Here is a 15,365-nt window from a genome sequence, read left to right as displayed (position 1 = left end):
AATAATTAATTATAATAATGATAACAATGGAGAAATAGCTTAGCTTAGTGGATAGAAAGCCTGCTTCAGGGTCAGAATGAACTGGGTTCAAGCCCTACCTCTGATGCATACTGGCTTTGTCACTCTTAGGCAAGTCACTTAATTTCTCAGTGGCCCAGACTATTCTCTTTTTTCCCTAAGACCATAATTCTTTTTTAATTCTCTAAGACTATAAGATGCAGAATAGCTACTGTTCTTCATTGATAAATAGAATATCCTTACCAGGGAGATCTTTACACTGATAGAACCCCAGGGTCAGACAGAGTAATAATAATAATGATAACAACAACAACAAGGGTCTTAGGCTAATTGAAAAGGTATATAATATCAAGGACAAAGGAGGTCCTACCATTCTTTGACTTCGTCTGACCAGATCTGCAACATTGTGGTTAGTTCCGGGCAGCACATTTGAGGAAGACTGTTCATAAGGTGGAACATGTCTAGAAGATAGCATAAAGGATATTTGAAGGTGCAAGAACACATTGTAAATGAATCAATTGGGGGAAGTAGAAATTTAATATAGATAAGACTTGGGGAAAGAGGACATCATCACTATTTGCTGTGGGGAAGAGAAATTAGACTTGTTCCACTTGGCCCCAGGGCATGGAACTAAGTACAGAGAACTCAATAGAGAGAGAGACAGAGAGAGAGAGAGAGATCTATAGATGTATATTTATTTTTATTTATATATAAAATATATATTATATTGTGTATATATGGATATAAATAGATATTATATAGATTATATTGTATATTGCTATTACATGTAGATTATATTATACATATAGATATTATATAGATGTATAATATATAGTAGATATATAAATTATATAAATGTCTCTAGATTTATAGATAGCTATCTATAGCTACATCATCTACATCTATGTCTGTCTCTTATCTCTGTTGTTATCTTTATCTCTGTCCATATCCAGATCTCTGTTGATATCTATATGTATTTATTACTATCTTTATCTCTGCCTGTCTCTATCTTTAGCTTTATGTCTATCTCTATCTGTAGCATTTTTCTATCATCTCTATCTCTATTACTATTTCTATTCCAATATTTATCTCTATCTATATGAATAAAACTTCCTAATTTTCAAGTCTGTCTAACAAATTAATGGGACTGCCTCTAATGTCTCATCTGACTCTAAGATTCTATTATTGTAATTAGAGAATCAAGAGAAATGCACATATAGAGAGAGAATAAAGCAACACTTTCCCTGATTAATTTATCATGTCTGTATTGATATGGTACAAAGGGAACACCTCAGTTCTAGGATGGTACTCAGAGGAGCACAGAGTCAGTGAAGTGATGTCAGCTATGACAAGATGTCCATTTGATGTAAGTTGTGAGCCAAGTTTTGAGGTACGTAGAAATTACAGGACAAGGAGATCAGAGAGAAGAACTGGAGAGGGCTTTAGAGGCCATCTAGTCAAATCCCTTTATTTTCAATTAACTGAGTCCCTGAGAAGTTAATTGACTTATCCAGTATCACCCAGGTAGTAAGTGGCAGAGAGATTTGAATCCAGATCCTCTGATTCCAAAGACACCACCCAATACAGCACTTTAACAGATGTGGCCTGGCAATGACGAGAGGGCCTTCTGAAAGTACAATGTAGCGCATGCAGTGGCATTTAGTCAGGACAAGGCAAACCATATACATGAGTCCAATCAGTCAGTCAACAAGCAATTTATTAAGCACCTGTTGTGTGTCAGGCACCATATTAATTCTGAGTGGCTTTCATCTTACTAGAGAAGAAGGTCTATGAAAGAGAGGCAATTAGGTGAGATAGTGGATAGCGGATGGGACCTTGAGTCAGAAATATCTGAGTTCACATGCTTTAGATATTTACTATCTGTGTGACCTTGGGCAAGTCACTTAACTTCTCTCAGTTTCCTCTTCTGTAAAATTGGAACAATAGCAATCACAAGGTTGTTATAAGGACCAAATGTGTTAACATGCAAAGTACTTTTTAAACCTTAAAGCACTATCTACCTAACTGTGTGTCTATGTGTCTTTTATATATATATATATACACACACACACACACATATATATATGTATGTCTATATATATAATATATGTATGCACACATATGTATATATATCATCTTTCTATAATCTATCATCTATCTACCTCCTGTCATCTACCTATCATCTTTTTATATCATCTTTCTAGTTTCTATTTGTCTATCAGTTTATTTCTCTATCTATATATTAATCTATCATCTACCTCTCTTTCTGTCTGTCATTCATCTCTCTGTCTGTCAATCAGTGAAACTGAGAGGGAGGTAGTAGATGCTAGCCCATGACTCCAGAGTTCATTGGCTCAGATTTGGTATACTGAATATGAGGGAGATTCTATAAACTTCTGAATAGGGGAATTATGTGATGAAAATAGTTTGTAATGATTCAGAAAGTGGGATATATCCTGGGCTAAGGCAGAGGATGACCACAGACCAAGATTCAGGATAGTGATGACCTAAGTCAACAATAGGACATGTGAAAAAGATTCAGCTAAGTCATATGCAAGTTCCAAGTTTGTGACTAGTTTGATATGGTGACCAAAAGGGCAAATATTATCTTAGGCAACATTAATCAATGGATAGTGAATAAGGAGGGTGATGGTCCCATAGCTCTTTTCCCTGGTTGGACCACTTTGGTAGTATTTTGTTCCATTCTATAGAATACATTTTGGAAAGGACATTAACAAGTCGAAACAGAGGAAAACAACCAGGAGGTGAAGGGGACTTCAATCCATGTCATGGAATCTTGGGACATTATCATGGGAAGAGTGACATACTTGGAGTCAGAAGAGACCTGGATTTTTATCCTGCATCTGAAAATAACTCTTTGACCATGGGCAATTTAATCTCTGAATTGAAACTTTCTCATCTGTTGAATAGAAATAATAATAATACCTGTTGGACCTTTCTCATAGGATTGTTGTGAGGCTCAAATGAGATCATGTAGGAAAAGTGTTATGTAAACTTTAATCCTATTCTTTGTGACTCAGTTGGGGATTTTTGGGGCAGAGTTACTGGGGTGGTTTGCCATTTCCTTCTCCAGCTCATTTTACAGATGAGGAAACTGAGGCAAACAGGGTTAAGTGACTTGCCTATGGTCACACAGCTAGTATGTGTCTGAGTCTGAATTTGAACTCAGCTCTTCCTGACTCAAGGACTAGCATTCCATCCACTGAGCCATCTAGCTGCTCCTTGTAAATCTTAAAGCATTATGTAATTGTAAGCTCTTAGAATTACTGAAGATGTTCAAGCAGAGGCTAGAGATCACTTCTCAGAGATATTGCAAAAGGGATTTATCCATCAAGCAGCCAATTGGATTAGATGACCTTTAAGGCCCCATGCCTCATGACTATAGTAAAAATTATATGCATTCTATCATTTTATTTCAAAGAATGTTCAAGCTGGAAACGAACATAGAGATTATTCAATCCGATCCTTTAACTTCATCAACAAAGAAACTTAATTCCAGAGAGGTCAGGTAATCTGTCCAAGATAATACAGTTAGCAAGAGGCAGAGCTGCTGGGACCTGAACCCAGGTCTCCTAACTATTTGAACTTTTCCCATATTCTTTCCACCATACCATTGCTGCCTTATTCTAACCCTGAGAGGTAGGTGGACTCATCTGGCTTAAATTGACTTTAGAGATCTATATTGTTGAATCCATCCCATCTGCTCCACCCCCATTTCAAAGATGAAGAAACTGAGGCCCTTAAGTCTGAATTTCATGGAAGACTAAGGTGGAACAACTTTCTTGAGGTCACCCAGCAAGGTGAATGGCAGAGCCAGAGCTTCAGCAGAGGTCTTCTGGGTCCCACGCCACTTCTGCTTCACCACATGACCACTCATTACTCATGTTCATTCTCACATTGCTTTGGATTCTTTTTCTCCTCTCTCTCCATCCCATGACTTTTAGCTCTCCCTGAAGTCCTCCTCATTTTCTTCCCCCATAAAGCACTCTTACTCGTTGATGCTAGTACATTGTACCTATTATCACAGGTCCTTTCTCCTTCCCCCTACCATGTTCTCACCAAAAAGGTCCACAGCAAAGGCCCTATTCTGAATCCCTTAAAATGGATCTTCATTCTCTTAATGCCACCTATTGGATCCATCTGGACCCATCTTTCTGATTTCTTATTGAGCAGTTGGCCTTGACTTCTTAAAGCATTCCTCCTTATTTCCTGATGTATAGGATTCTCCCTTTGAATCTCAGCTGCTCTAAATGCATTTCAGCCTTTTCTTCCTTCAGGGACCCTTTTATTGGGGAAGAGGAGGAGGAATTTGGTGGGGTGGTGGGATGACATTCAGGAAGGAACCAAGTTTCCATTTTGTCCTTGGCTGCTACCATCCTAGAACCTGTAATTGAGATGATGTGAAGACACAACGTGGGAACAAGCTACCAATTAGACCAATTATTTCTGTCAGGGGGCTGGAATATCAGGCCTACTGGGTCCCAGTTTAGGAAAACAGCATGCCACCTCTAAGGATTGAGCTCCATTGCCTTCCTTGATGATGAGTAGGATTTCTCAGTTATGGGGGCAACAGAACCCTAGAAACAACTACTGCCTTAAAAAATTCTAGAACCTTTGCCATCTTAACTTAAAACAGGGGGACTTGTTTAGGCAGGAGAAAAGATGACTCACTAGGGACATGACCCCTTCTTTCAAATATCTGAAGGGCTCTCAGTGGAGAAATAGACTTGTTCCTCTTAAGCCTGGAGGGCAGACCAATGAATGGAGGCTCTGAAGAGGCAGATTTTGAGTTTCATATAAAGAAAAACTCATTAGCAATAGAATTGTCCAAAAGTGGCCTCAACTGGCTAGGGTAGAAGTGGATTTCCCCTTCCTGGAGGTCTTAAGGTGGAGTACTTGTTAAGGGTATTGTAGAGGGAGATTTCCACTCAGGAATGAGTTAGTCTAGAGACCTCAGAAGTCTCCTTTAATTCTGAGAGAGAATCTCTGAATCTACATTCCCCTCATTTCGCAATGACCCACATTATCCTTTTGGAAGGCTCTGCATTTTTAACAAGCTTTTTAAAACTCAGCAAAATAAAACATTTTAGCATCTGGCTCATGTCACCCCACAGGGTAAGCCAGCCACAAACACCTCCTCAAAAAACGAACCTCTAAGTGAGCAGCATCCTCTCAAAAGACTTTCTTATAGCCCAGTTCCAGATTCAGTTTCCGTATCTGCTTTTTTGTTTTGTTTTGTTTTGTTTTTTGGGAGGGCAGTGAGGATTGAGTGACTTGCCCAGGGTCACACAACTAGTAAGTGTCAAGTGTCTGAGCTCAAATTTGAACTCAGATCCTTCTTAATCCAGGGCCAGTGCTTTATCCATTGTACCACCTAGGTGCCCCAAGTATCTGCTTTAAAAAAAAATTACTAATAACAAAATAAAACAAAGAACTTCCAGGGAAGAACTGACTGAGGGGCAGAAACCATGTCAATTACTTGCATTGTGACCTTTAACAAGCCACAGAACTTCTCTGACCCTCAGTTTCTCCCTCTGTAAAATGGAGATGATAATCAATCCCTGCTTCCTTTACAGGGCTGATATGCAGATCAAATAAGATCACATATGGAATCATAAGGCTCTACTAACATACCAGATTAAGATATTCTGCCCTTCATAATAGAATCCTGTAATAGAGTTCTTGGGGACCCAGGAACATAGCATTAGAGCTAGAAGAAACCTTAGCCACCCTCTAGTCCAGGACCTTGTTTTAACAGATGAGAAAATTGAGGCTAAAAAAGGGGACTGCATTTGTTCCAGGTGACCCAGGGGTAGATCTGCTCTTAGGACATGTCTTCTGACTCACAGACCAGGATCCCTAGGCTTAGTAAGGCCTTTCCCAATGCCTCCCCTGCCCCCTAAATAACCCAGTGTTGGTTTCACATGTGCTTTTATATATTTGTCTGTATCCATGGTTTCTCCCCCATAGACTCGAAAGTCAAGAACTCTTTCATTTTGGGTGTCTCCAACAGCCACTGTAGTGTCAGGTACATAGAAGGTGATTAAAAGATGCTTTTTGATCAAGTGATTGCTAGATGCTGAGGATACAAAAGCAAAAATGGAACTATTTCCACCCTCTGGAGCTTATACTATATTCAGTAAAAGGGCCAGGGAGAGGAAGTGCTGCAAGGAAAGCAATAGAAAAAGAGAGAGCACTAGTTTTCATTTTCTTAACTAAATAATCCTCCATGAAGTGACTAAGGCCCCACTGTGATGTGCAAGTAATCTGAGTTCTTAAAGCTAAAGCACCAAAAGGTCCTACCAGGCTTTACCCAGTGAAATATTTTGTGTCTGTGATCCAATAAGGCTAAGGCTAAGGAAAGGGAAGAGAAGGAAATAAGCATTATTACTCATCTACTCTGTGCCAAGAACTGAGCTAAGGGATTTACAAATCTTATTTCATTTGATCTTCATGACACCCCTGCAATTAGGTATTAATATTATCCCCATTGTTGAGGAAACTGAAGTCAACTTGCCCAGGGTCACAGAGGTTATAAATTTCTGAGGCAGGATTTGAACTCAGGTCTTTCTCTCTGCAAGCCCAGCTCTCTGTAGATAGATTGTGAAATCTAGAGTCAGGAAGATTCATCTTCCTGAGTTCAGATCTGTCTTCAGACTCTTACTAGCTGTGTGACCCTGGGCAAGTCACTTAACCCTGTTTGCCCCAGTTTCCTCATCTGTAAAATGAGCTAGAGAAGGAAATGGCAAATGACTCCAGTACCTTTGAGAAAAAACACCCAAATGGGGTCATGAAGAGTCAGACACAACTGAAAATGACTGAACAATAACAACATACAGTGTACTAGACACTATGCTAAGTGATTTACAAATCTTACCTCCAGGAGCTCGGTACTGTTATTATCCCCATTGCCCAGTGTCATACAGCTTGTAAGCATCTGAGGCAGGATTTGAACTCAAGTATTCCCATCTCCAGGCCCAGTGCTCTATACTCTTTGCCATATACCTGCCTTTAAAAAGGACTATTTACTTCAAAAATATCACAACAGGGGCAGCTAGGAGGCTCAGTGGATAAAGCACCGGCCCTGGATTCAGGAGGACCTGAGTTCAAGTCCAGCCTCAGACACTTGACACTTACTAGCTGTGTGACCCTGGGCAGGTCACTTAACCCTCATTGCCCTGCAAAAAAAAAAAAAGTATCACAACAAATATAAAAATTTGCTCCTCTAACATGTAGAGCCTAATCCTTGCCCCCTGCAGCACCTCATCCTGTGGGGAGGGGAAGAGGATTAAGTTTACAATTTGGCTTGGTTCCTGTGCAGCAAATCCCAAGTTTCAAGTCCAAAGCATCCCCTCACGATCCCGTTCCACATCCCCTGGCTTCTCCTGGCTTCCATGCTGGCCTGGTTAGCTGTAACATCCTGCCTGGAATCATGACTCCAAGGTCAGCATGGATAGGACTTCCAGGTGTGGTGTGGATTACTACCTGCATCTGAAACTCAGAAAGACAAATGGCCCAGAACAAAAATAAACAGGCCAATAGAAACCTCAGAGCCAAGGGAGTAAGAGGGAGAACAGAGGAAGGAAGCCTTTCCCCTCCTACTGGTTCAGTTCATGATCCCTGAGCTATGGGATGAACTGTGATCTCCACCCTCTGGACTCAGAAGGACAAACAGGCTCATCACCTAAGGACTGACTTCCAGGCAGTGACATTTTTGGACACAACAACTCACAACAATTTAGAGAAGTAGCAGAGTATAGTACATAGAGGGCTGGCCCTAAAAGCCTGGATGTTTACTAGCTGTGTGGTCCCAGCCCGGGCATTTAACTTCTCTTCACCTCAATTCCTTCCCCTATAAAGGGGGGATAATGGCGATTGGAGCACTTAACCTCATAGAATGAAATCATGTATGCAAAATATCCTGCAAACCTTAAAGCTAGCAATAAATGTCAGTTGCAATTAATATTATCTACTAAGTTATGAAGAGGCTGGGGGCTGGGTTGTTCCACCATGATGAAATCAAAGATCTCTTGAAATACTGAAGTAATGAATTAAATGTATAATGCTAGAGCAAACAGTTTCTCTACCTATTTTTCCCCCACAGTATAACTTTGGTCCATGTAAATTTGCACTTCCTAAATTCATGTTGAGAGGTATGATTTATGCCAGAGATATGGGGTTCACATTATGCCATAACAGAACAGAACAGAATTCAGACCCAGTCCCCCTCCCTCCCTCCCCCTACCATCTGATCACTACTTGGATACCTGGCTTATCATCAATAAATGCTTGTTGATGGCTTCACTGTCTGTTTCTCAAAACCAGCTTTATTCAATAGAATGGAGCACTGGGTTAGGATTTAAAATTTAGAGTTTTCCAGTGTTGTATAATTAATATACTCTGATTGATATAGTCAGCATCCCTTGTAAGGTGTCCTAACAAATAAAGCATATTGCCACATTAGCCTTCTGAAACCAGAGTTTATATATCCTGCCTACCATTTGCTCAGAGCTATAAGTTTCATGAGACTTAGAACTAGAAGGAACCTTAAAACTCATCTAGTTTAAATTCCTCCATTATTGATGAAGAAACAGAGGAAGTGACCTGTCTAAGGTCATGAGATATTAGTAAAGTGCTTAGCACAATAACTCCAGTTCCTGCAACTGCAAAGTCCATGCTAAAGCCATTTTATGACACCCCTCCACCCCCTCCACACACACATGTTTTTTTCTATTACCCCATACTGCTTTCTCTACTATGTCAAACTCCTCTCTGACCCTTTCATTCAAAGCCCCCCCAGTTTGATCTTAAACTACACTGTCAGTCTCATCTTACCCTTTTACACTATACAAGCCCTACAAGAACCTTTCCCTCTGGCTCAGATGGTCTCCTAGTCCCCCAAATAGGCCTTGCACTGTCCTATCTCTGTAGCTTTGCTTATATAGTCTTCCCTAGTCCTTGCTGGACAAGCAAATTCTCTTTCTCTACATGTTTTCTGATCTCCTTGTGTAACCATGATTCCTCTAACTCCTAGCTTCCATGGGTTGCCACCCCACATGGGGTCACTTCGTGAGGGTCACGAAAAATTTGGCAATAGTAAAAGCTTATATATACCTAGTTTATATACCTATTACACTAGGGTCATGTAAAAATTTCTCAGGCAAAAAGGGGTGAAGAGTGGAAAATGTTTAAGAAGCCCTGCCTTAACTCATAGGATGAGCATGGTGTAGACAGCACACTGGAGACCTGCTTTCAAATTTCAGTTCTGCCACTAATCCACAAGTGATTTCACTTTCTGCATCATCTTGTTTCTCATCTTTAAAATGGATATAATAATCCCTGCCCTGCCTATGTCCTCTGCTTGTTATGAGGAAAATGCTTTCTAAACCTTTAAAATATGATAGAAGCATCAGTTACTGGCTGGGGTTGACCACGGGTTCAGTGGGAAGAGAGGAGAAGAACCTTTATCTTATGGGCCACCAATCCATCAAAAGCTTAATCGAGTCCCTGCATAACCCTGGTATTATAACTCACCTTTATATAGCATTCACATTCATTGCCTTATTTAGTCTTCCCAACAGCCCGGTGTTGTGAATATCCAGGGCATGAATGGTATGCCCATTTTAAGGATAAGAGCAATGCATCTCAGAGTTAAGAGACTGTCTTGTCCAAGATTATACAGCTCTTTCATGACTAGAATCAAAGCACAAGTATCAACTAATTAGTTTTGAGGTTGTTGTTGTGAATGCTAAGGTGTCTATGGGGAGATGGAGATAAGTTGGGAGAAATATGAAAGGTTTGGCTCACCTACTTTTTAAATTAAGAATGGAAAAGTGAGGCTTTGCTCAAAAATATAAAGTCTATTTTTTTAAACTATCTGTTCCACATTATGACTGCTTAGGGAAACAGGAGACAGCCAGGACCAGGAAAGACAGTCCCAAGGGAAGAGTCATCCAGGGTTAAGGGGATAAAGCAATAACAACGATAAAAACGATTAAAAGAGTTATTGACAAGTCACCTAACCTCTCTATTCCTCAGTTTCCTCACCTATAAAATGAGAGGTTTAGCCCTCTAAGATTCCTTCCAGCTCTAAATCTATGATCTCTGTATTTTCTATGATTGTATATACAATAAGGTAATATACATGAAGTTTTATGTTATATATGAAGTTACAAATACATAGTATGTATATACATATGTATATTTCTATAGACTCTATCTATACTATGTATGCAATATATAGTATATATAACCTACAAATGTATATAAGTATATATGCTATTGTATATTAAAGTTACAAACACAATGTATACATTATATCTAACTATACTGAATATACTATGTACATAGTATATATACATTATGTATATACTGTATGGATAGTATATGTATGTATGGTATATTAAAACTACAAATATATATATAGTGTGTGTGTATATATATATATATATATATACTATATATATATACTCTCTCCATATACTATATATTGTATATACTTACTATATATGCACTATGTATTTGTAGTTTGTTTTGTTGTTGTTGTTTTTGTGCAGGGCAATGAGGGTTAAGTGACTTGCCCAGGGTCACACAGCTGGTAAGTGTCAAGTGTCTGAGGCTGGATTTGAACTCGGGTCCTCCTGAATCCAGGGCCAGTGCTTTATCTACTGGGCCACCTAGCTGTCCCCATATTTGTAGTTTTAATACACTATAGCTTATATACACTTATATACATTTGTATATAAGTACACTGTAGGATGGATGGAAGGGAGGGAGGGAGGGAGCTTAGGGGTCATTTTACAGATGAGGAAACTTCAGATCATAGAAGCTAACTAACTTGTCTAGATCACACAAGTGGTAAGTAGCAAAAGATAATTAGACTTCAAGGATTCATAATTTCCATGATACAAATATTTCTTTCATGACACAAATCACAATGTCTTCCAACTTTTATAGATCATTTAATTCAGGGGTTCTTAACTAAGAGTCAGACTCCAAAGACAGATTTTAGAGTGGATCTGTGAAGTTGAACAGGAAAAAAATTATATCTTTTTTTACCTACTAACTTCTAACTGAAATATAGTATTTCCTTCCATTATTTAAAAATATGGGGGGCAGCTAGGTGGCACAGTGGATGGAGCACCGGCCCTGGATTCAGGAGTACCTGAGTTCAAATCCGGCCTCAGACACTTGACACTTACTAGTTGTGTGACCCTGAGCAAGTCACTTAACCCCCATTGCCCCGCAAAAAAAAAAAAAAAATTTTAATTAAAAAATAATAAAAATGGGGGCAGCTAGATGGCGCAGTGGATAGAGCACCGGCCCTGGATTCAGGAGTACCTGAATTCAAATCCGGCCTGAGACATTTAACACTTACTAGCTGTGTGACCCTGGGCAAGTCACTTAACCCCAATTGCCTCACTAAAAAAAAAATAATAATAATAAAAATATTATTCTGAGAAGGGCTCCAAGGTTTCACCAGACTGACATAAGGGTATATGTATGATTAAAAAGAAAGAAAGAAAGAAAGAAAGAAAGAAAGAAAGAAAGAAAGAAAGAAAGAAAGAAAGAAAGAAAGAAAGAAAGAAAGAAAGAAAGAAAGAAAAGCATTTATCCACCTCTGGTTTAATGAGGTTCTTTAAAAACTGAGGCTTTTTAAAAAATCATCACCTGATCACCATACATTTAGTCACAAACCCTTTTGTGTTTATTGTATGCTCTGTGAATGACTGCAATCCATCACTAGATCTATACTCAAAGTCTTTCTAGTTTGGTAGGGTCTGCTGGAAACTATACTACACTAGCATAACCTCTTAGAACCCAGAGTAACATTCATATCACAACTGCAGCATGAGATGAGGGCATTAATGTATGACGTGTAGTTGGAATTTCAGGTTTAAAATTTCCGATCATTTGTGATTTTCATTAGAAAAGCATCATCTATATTCCCCATCTGGCTCAGCCATCAGTACTGTGCTCATTACTGCTTCTTGTTTCACCCACAATGAAAACACCTCCATCTGGTGGGCTTTTATGATATTGCTATAAAATATTCTTTTAAAATGTGGTTGTATCTTTGGAACTATTGACACAAATGGGATTTGACATCAGAAACCAGAGCTCCGAGGGCAGCCAAGTGGTGCAGTAGTTAGAATGCCAGACCTGGAGTCAAGAAAACTCATCTTATTGTGTTCAAATCTGGCCTCAGATATTTAACTAGCTGAGACCCTAGGCAAGTCACTTAACCCTGTTTGCCTTGGTTTTCTCATCTGTAAAATGAGCTGGGGAAGGAAATGGCAAACCACTCCACCATCTTTGCAAAGAAAACCCCTAATGGATTTACAAAGAGTCAGACTTGACTGAAAATGACTGAACAACAACAGCTGAGCCAGAGTTCCTAGCAGACACTTCATTTTAGAAAAGTTTTTTTCTAAGTAGATAAAAATAAATCAAGGACTGACTCTGGTATATAGTTGGAAGTTCCTAACCAGCATGGCTTCAGTTATCTCAAGAACTGGTGAAATTCTTTTTTGTTTTTTTTTTTGGTTTTGTTTTTTTTTTTTGTTTTTGTGGGACAATGGGGGTTAAGTGACTTGCCCAGGGTCACACAGCTAGTAAGTGTCAAGTGTCTGAGGCTGGATTTGAACTCAGGTACTCCTGAATTCAGGGCCAGTGCTCTATCCACTGCACCACCTAGCTACCCCAAAATTCTTTTTTTTTAAAATCCTCAAAGTAATTTGTTGCAAAGTCAAATACCAATAGTGTACTCTGAAAAAGTTGTATCTCTCTCTCTCTCTCTCTGTCTCTCTGTCTCTCTCTCTCTCTCTCTCTCTCTCTCTGTCTCTCTCTCTCTCTCTCCCTTCCCCTTCCCCTTCCCCTTTCCCCCTCTCTGTATACACAGACACACACATAATATTAAGGCAGCATGATGCAGTGAAAAGAATACTAAAGTACATGGGTTCATCTCTGTTACCTGTAGCACTCAATACCTTTGTGACCTAGGCAATTCACTTAACCTCACTGGGTCTCAGTTTCCTTATCACTAAAATGAGAGAGTGACTAAATTACCTCTCAGGTCTCTTCCAACTCCAAATATATGACCTAGTGAATTGAATCCCTGTGGCTAATGTTATAGGAGAAAAGAAACAACTGTGTACGGTTGTTAGAAGGCATATTCAGTTCCAAAATGAATGGAGACATTTAGAAGCATATTCTATTTCAACCACTTTAATGTATTCTTACTGCAGTGGGATAATGGCTTGGCTATAAGGATTCTCTAGAGCAGTGCTTCTCAATGTGTTGTCCAGGAATTCTTAGGGAATCTCCAAGACCATTTCAGTGGATGTGTGACATCAAAACTATTTTCATGATATTAAGACATTTTCATTTATAATATATAGTAAAATAACCCATATAAACAAAAGTTCTTTGAGGACAGGGGAGTCTTCCATAATTTTTAATAGTGAAGATGGGTCCTAAGACCAAAAACTTTGAGAACCACTGCTCTAAATTCGTGAATATGGGCATGATAGTCAATAAAGGCAGGCTCATAGCTTGTGTCCCATGGGAAATGGGAAATAATTGAATAGTACTGTGTAGCCCTATTGCACTCCCTGGTTTTTCTCTAGGGCTTTAAACTCCCTGGGCAATCCTGCCCATCTGAGAAATGGCCCTACCAGGAACTTCAGGAAGTATAATGGGGGCTTACTCTCACTTTGGGGATCTTCAGCTTTTTCTTTTAAATAATGTTGGGGAAGTAAGCATGGTAAGAATTAGGATGGACTCTGTGTGTGTGTGTGTGTGTGTGTGTGTGTGTGTGTGTGTGTGTGTGTGTGTGTGTGGTAAAGAAGTATGGCAAAGTGTGTGTGGGAGTGCCTCCAAAACAATACAGTAGAATTATTGAACTAGACTTTTGAGCACCTAGGTTCTGGTCCCAACTCTGCAGTAGACTAGCTTTCTGATCTTTAACCAATTATTTCCTTTCAATGGACTTTAGTTTCTCCCTTTGTATAATGAGGTGGTCAGATTAGATGATTGAAGGCCCAATCCAACTCAGCATTCTCTAACCATTGTTCTTCTGAGTTGAGCTCTAATATTCCTCCAGGGTTGGCATTAGGTAGGTGAGTCTACTTTTCTTGCAGAATAGTCACATGAGAGCCCACTGTGTAGAACAACTCTAGGTTTGTTGTGAGTCCCACAGGCTAGTGAGGTGGTCCTGGACAGCTCCTGTTTATTTAAAGACAGGCCTAAGAAGTCTGAGATATTTAGCAGCTCATGTATGAAGGTCACACAAGACCTCCTAGATGCCTTTTCATCAGCTGCTCTGCACTATTTTGAAGCCTCCTTTTATCTTCTCATATCCATAGGCAGGAGGAAAGCATTACCACCCAGCCTGTGCCAGATGTGTCCGTTGCCAGCAGATGTTCACAGAAGGAGAGGAGATGTACCTTACAGGTATGTACATCTGGGGGGCAGAGTATGGGAGGAGATACAGAAGCTTTGTGTGTGTTTGTATGGGGGGGCTGAATGAATGAAAGAAAAGCACTTATTAAGTGCTTACTATGTGCCAAGACCTGTGCTAAGCTCTAAAGATACAAATACAATAGCAAGAAAGTCCCTGCCCTCAGGGAGCTTATATTCTAATGGGGAAAACAGCATAGATAGATAGATAGATAGATAGATAGATAGATAGATAGATAGATAGATAGATAGATAGATAGATAGATAGCTTGTAAGAGAAAGACCCAGGCAAAAAGCTGAATTCAATTTTGCATATTAGTAACTATCTATCAGATATTATATTTTTTTTAATTAAGGAAAAACCTGTGATCCTTCTTAAACAGTTAATACTTCATGGTATTTTATACAATGTCCTTACTAAACAACTCTAGAAATGAGAAACCAATTATAATCAATTTTCAATATGAAAGTACTTGTGTTGAGGGATGTATAGATAGGGAGATAGATAGATAGATAGATAGATAGATAGATAGATAGATAGATAGATAGATAGATAGATAGATAGATAGATAGATAGATAGACAGACAGAGACATCTGGACTGGTGTTGAGGGGAAGCAATTATAGTCAGGGAAGATGGTGAGTAGAACAATATAATAGTCCACTGACACATTCCTTCTTCTTCCCCCCCCCCCAGGTAATGGTAGTGTTGATTTAATAAAATTATCAGAACAAGAAATCTAAGGAGGGAGAGAACCCTTGTAGAGCAACTGGGCAGAAAATGCTCTGGAAGAGAGGAGGCTGTATGGCCTCAGGTAGTGGCAAGTGGCTTAGCTCCTCTCAAGAATAGCCTCTAGAGGTCTAGTT

The 15,365-nt window shown here is 39.3% G+C and overlaps 1 protein-coding gene across 5 annotated transcripts in view; it reads left to right on the top strand.

The window, feature by feature from the left end:
• Positions 1–15,365, top strand: part of ABLIM3 (actin binding LIM protein family member 3) — a 175,660-nt gene that overhangs the window by 104,692 nt on the left and 55,603 nt on the right. For all 5 annotated transcript variants that reach the window (XM_043982490.1, XM_043982489.1, XM_043982488.1 and 2 more), the window contains one exon: positions 14,406–14,493. In XM_043982490.1, the coding sequence (XP_043838425.1) occupies positions 14,406–14,493 (88 nt within the window). The remainder of the gene's footprint in view (positions 1–14,405; positions 14,494–15,365) is intronic.

This window comes from Dromiciops gliroides, chromosome 2 (genome assembly GCF_019393635.1).
Source record: "Dromiciops gliroides isolate mDroGli1 chromosome 2, mDroGli1.pri, whole genome shotgun sequence".
Classification (NCBI taxonomy): domain Eukaryota; kingdom Metazoa; phylum Chordata; class Mammalia; order Microbiotheria; family Microbiotheriidae; genus Dromiciops; species Dromiciops gliroides.
Note: the sequence above shows the minus strand (reverse complement) of the source record. Positions and strands in the feature narration are given on the sequence as shown.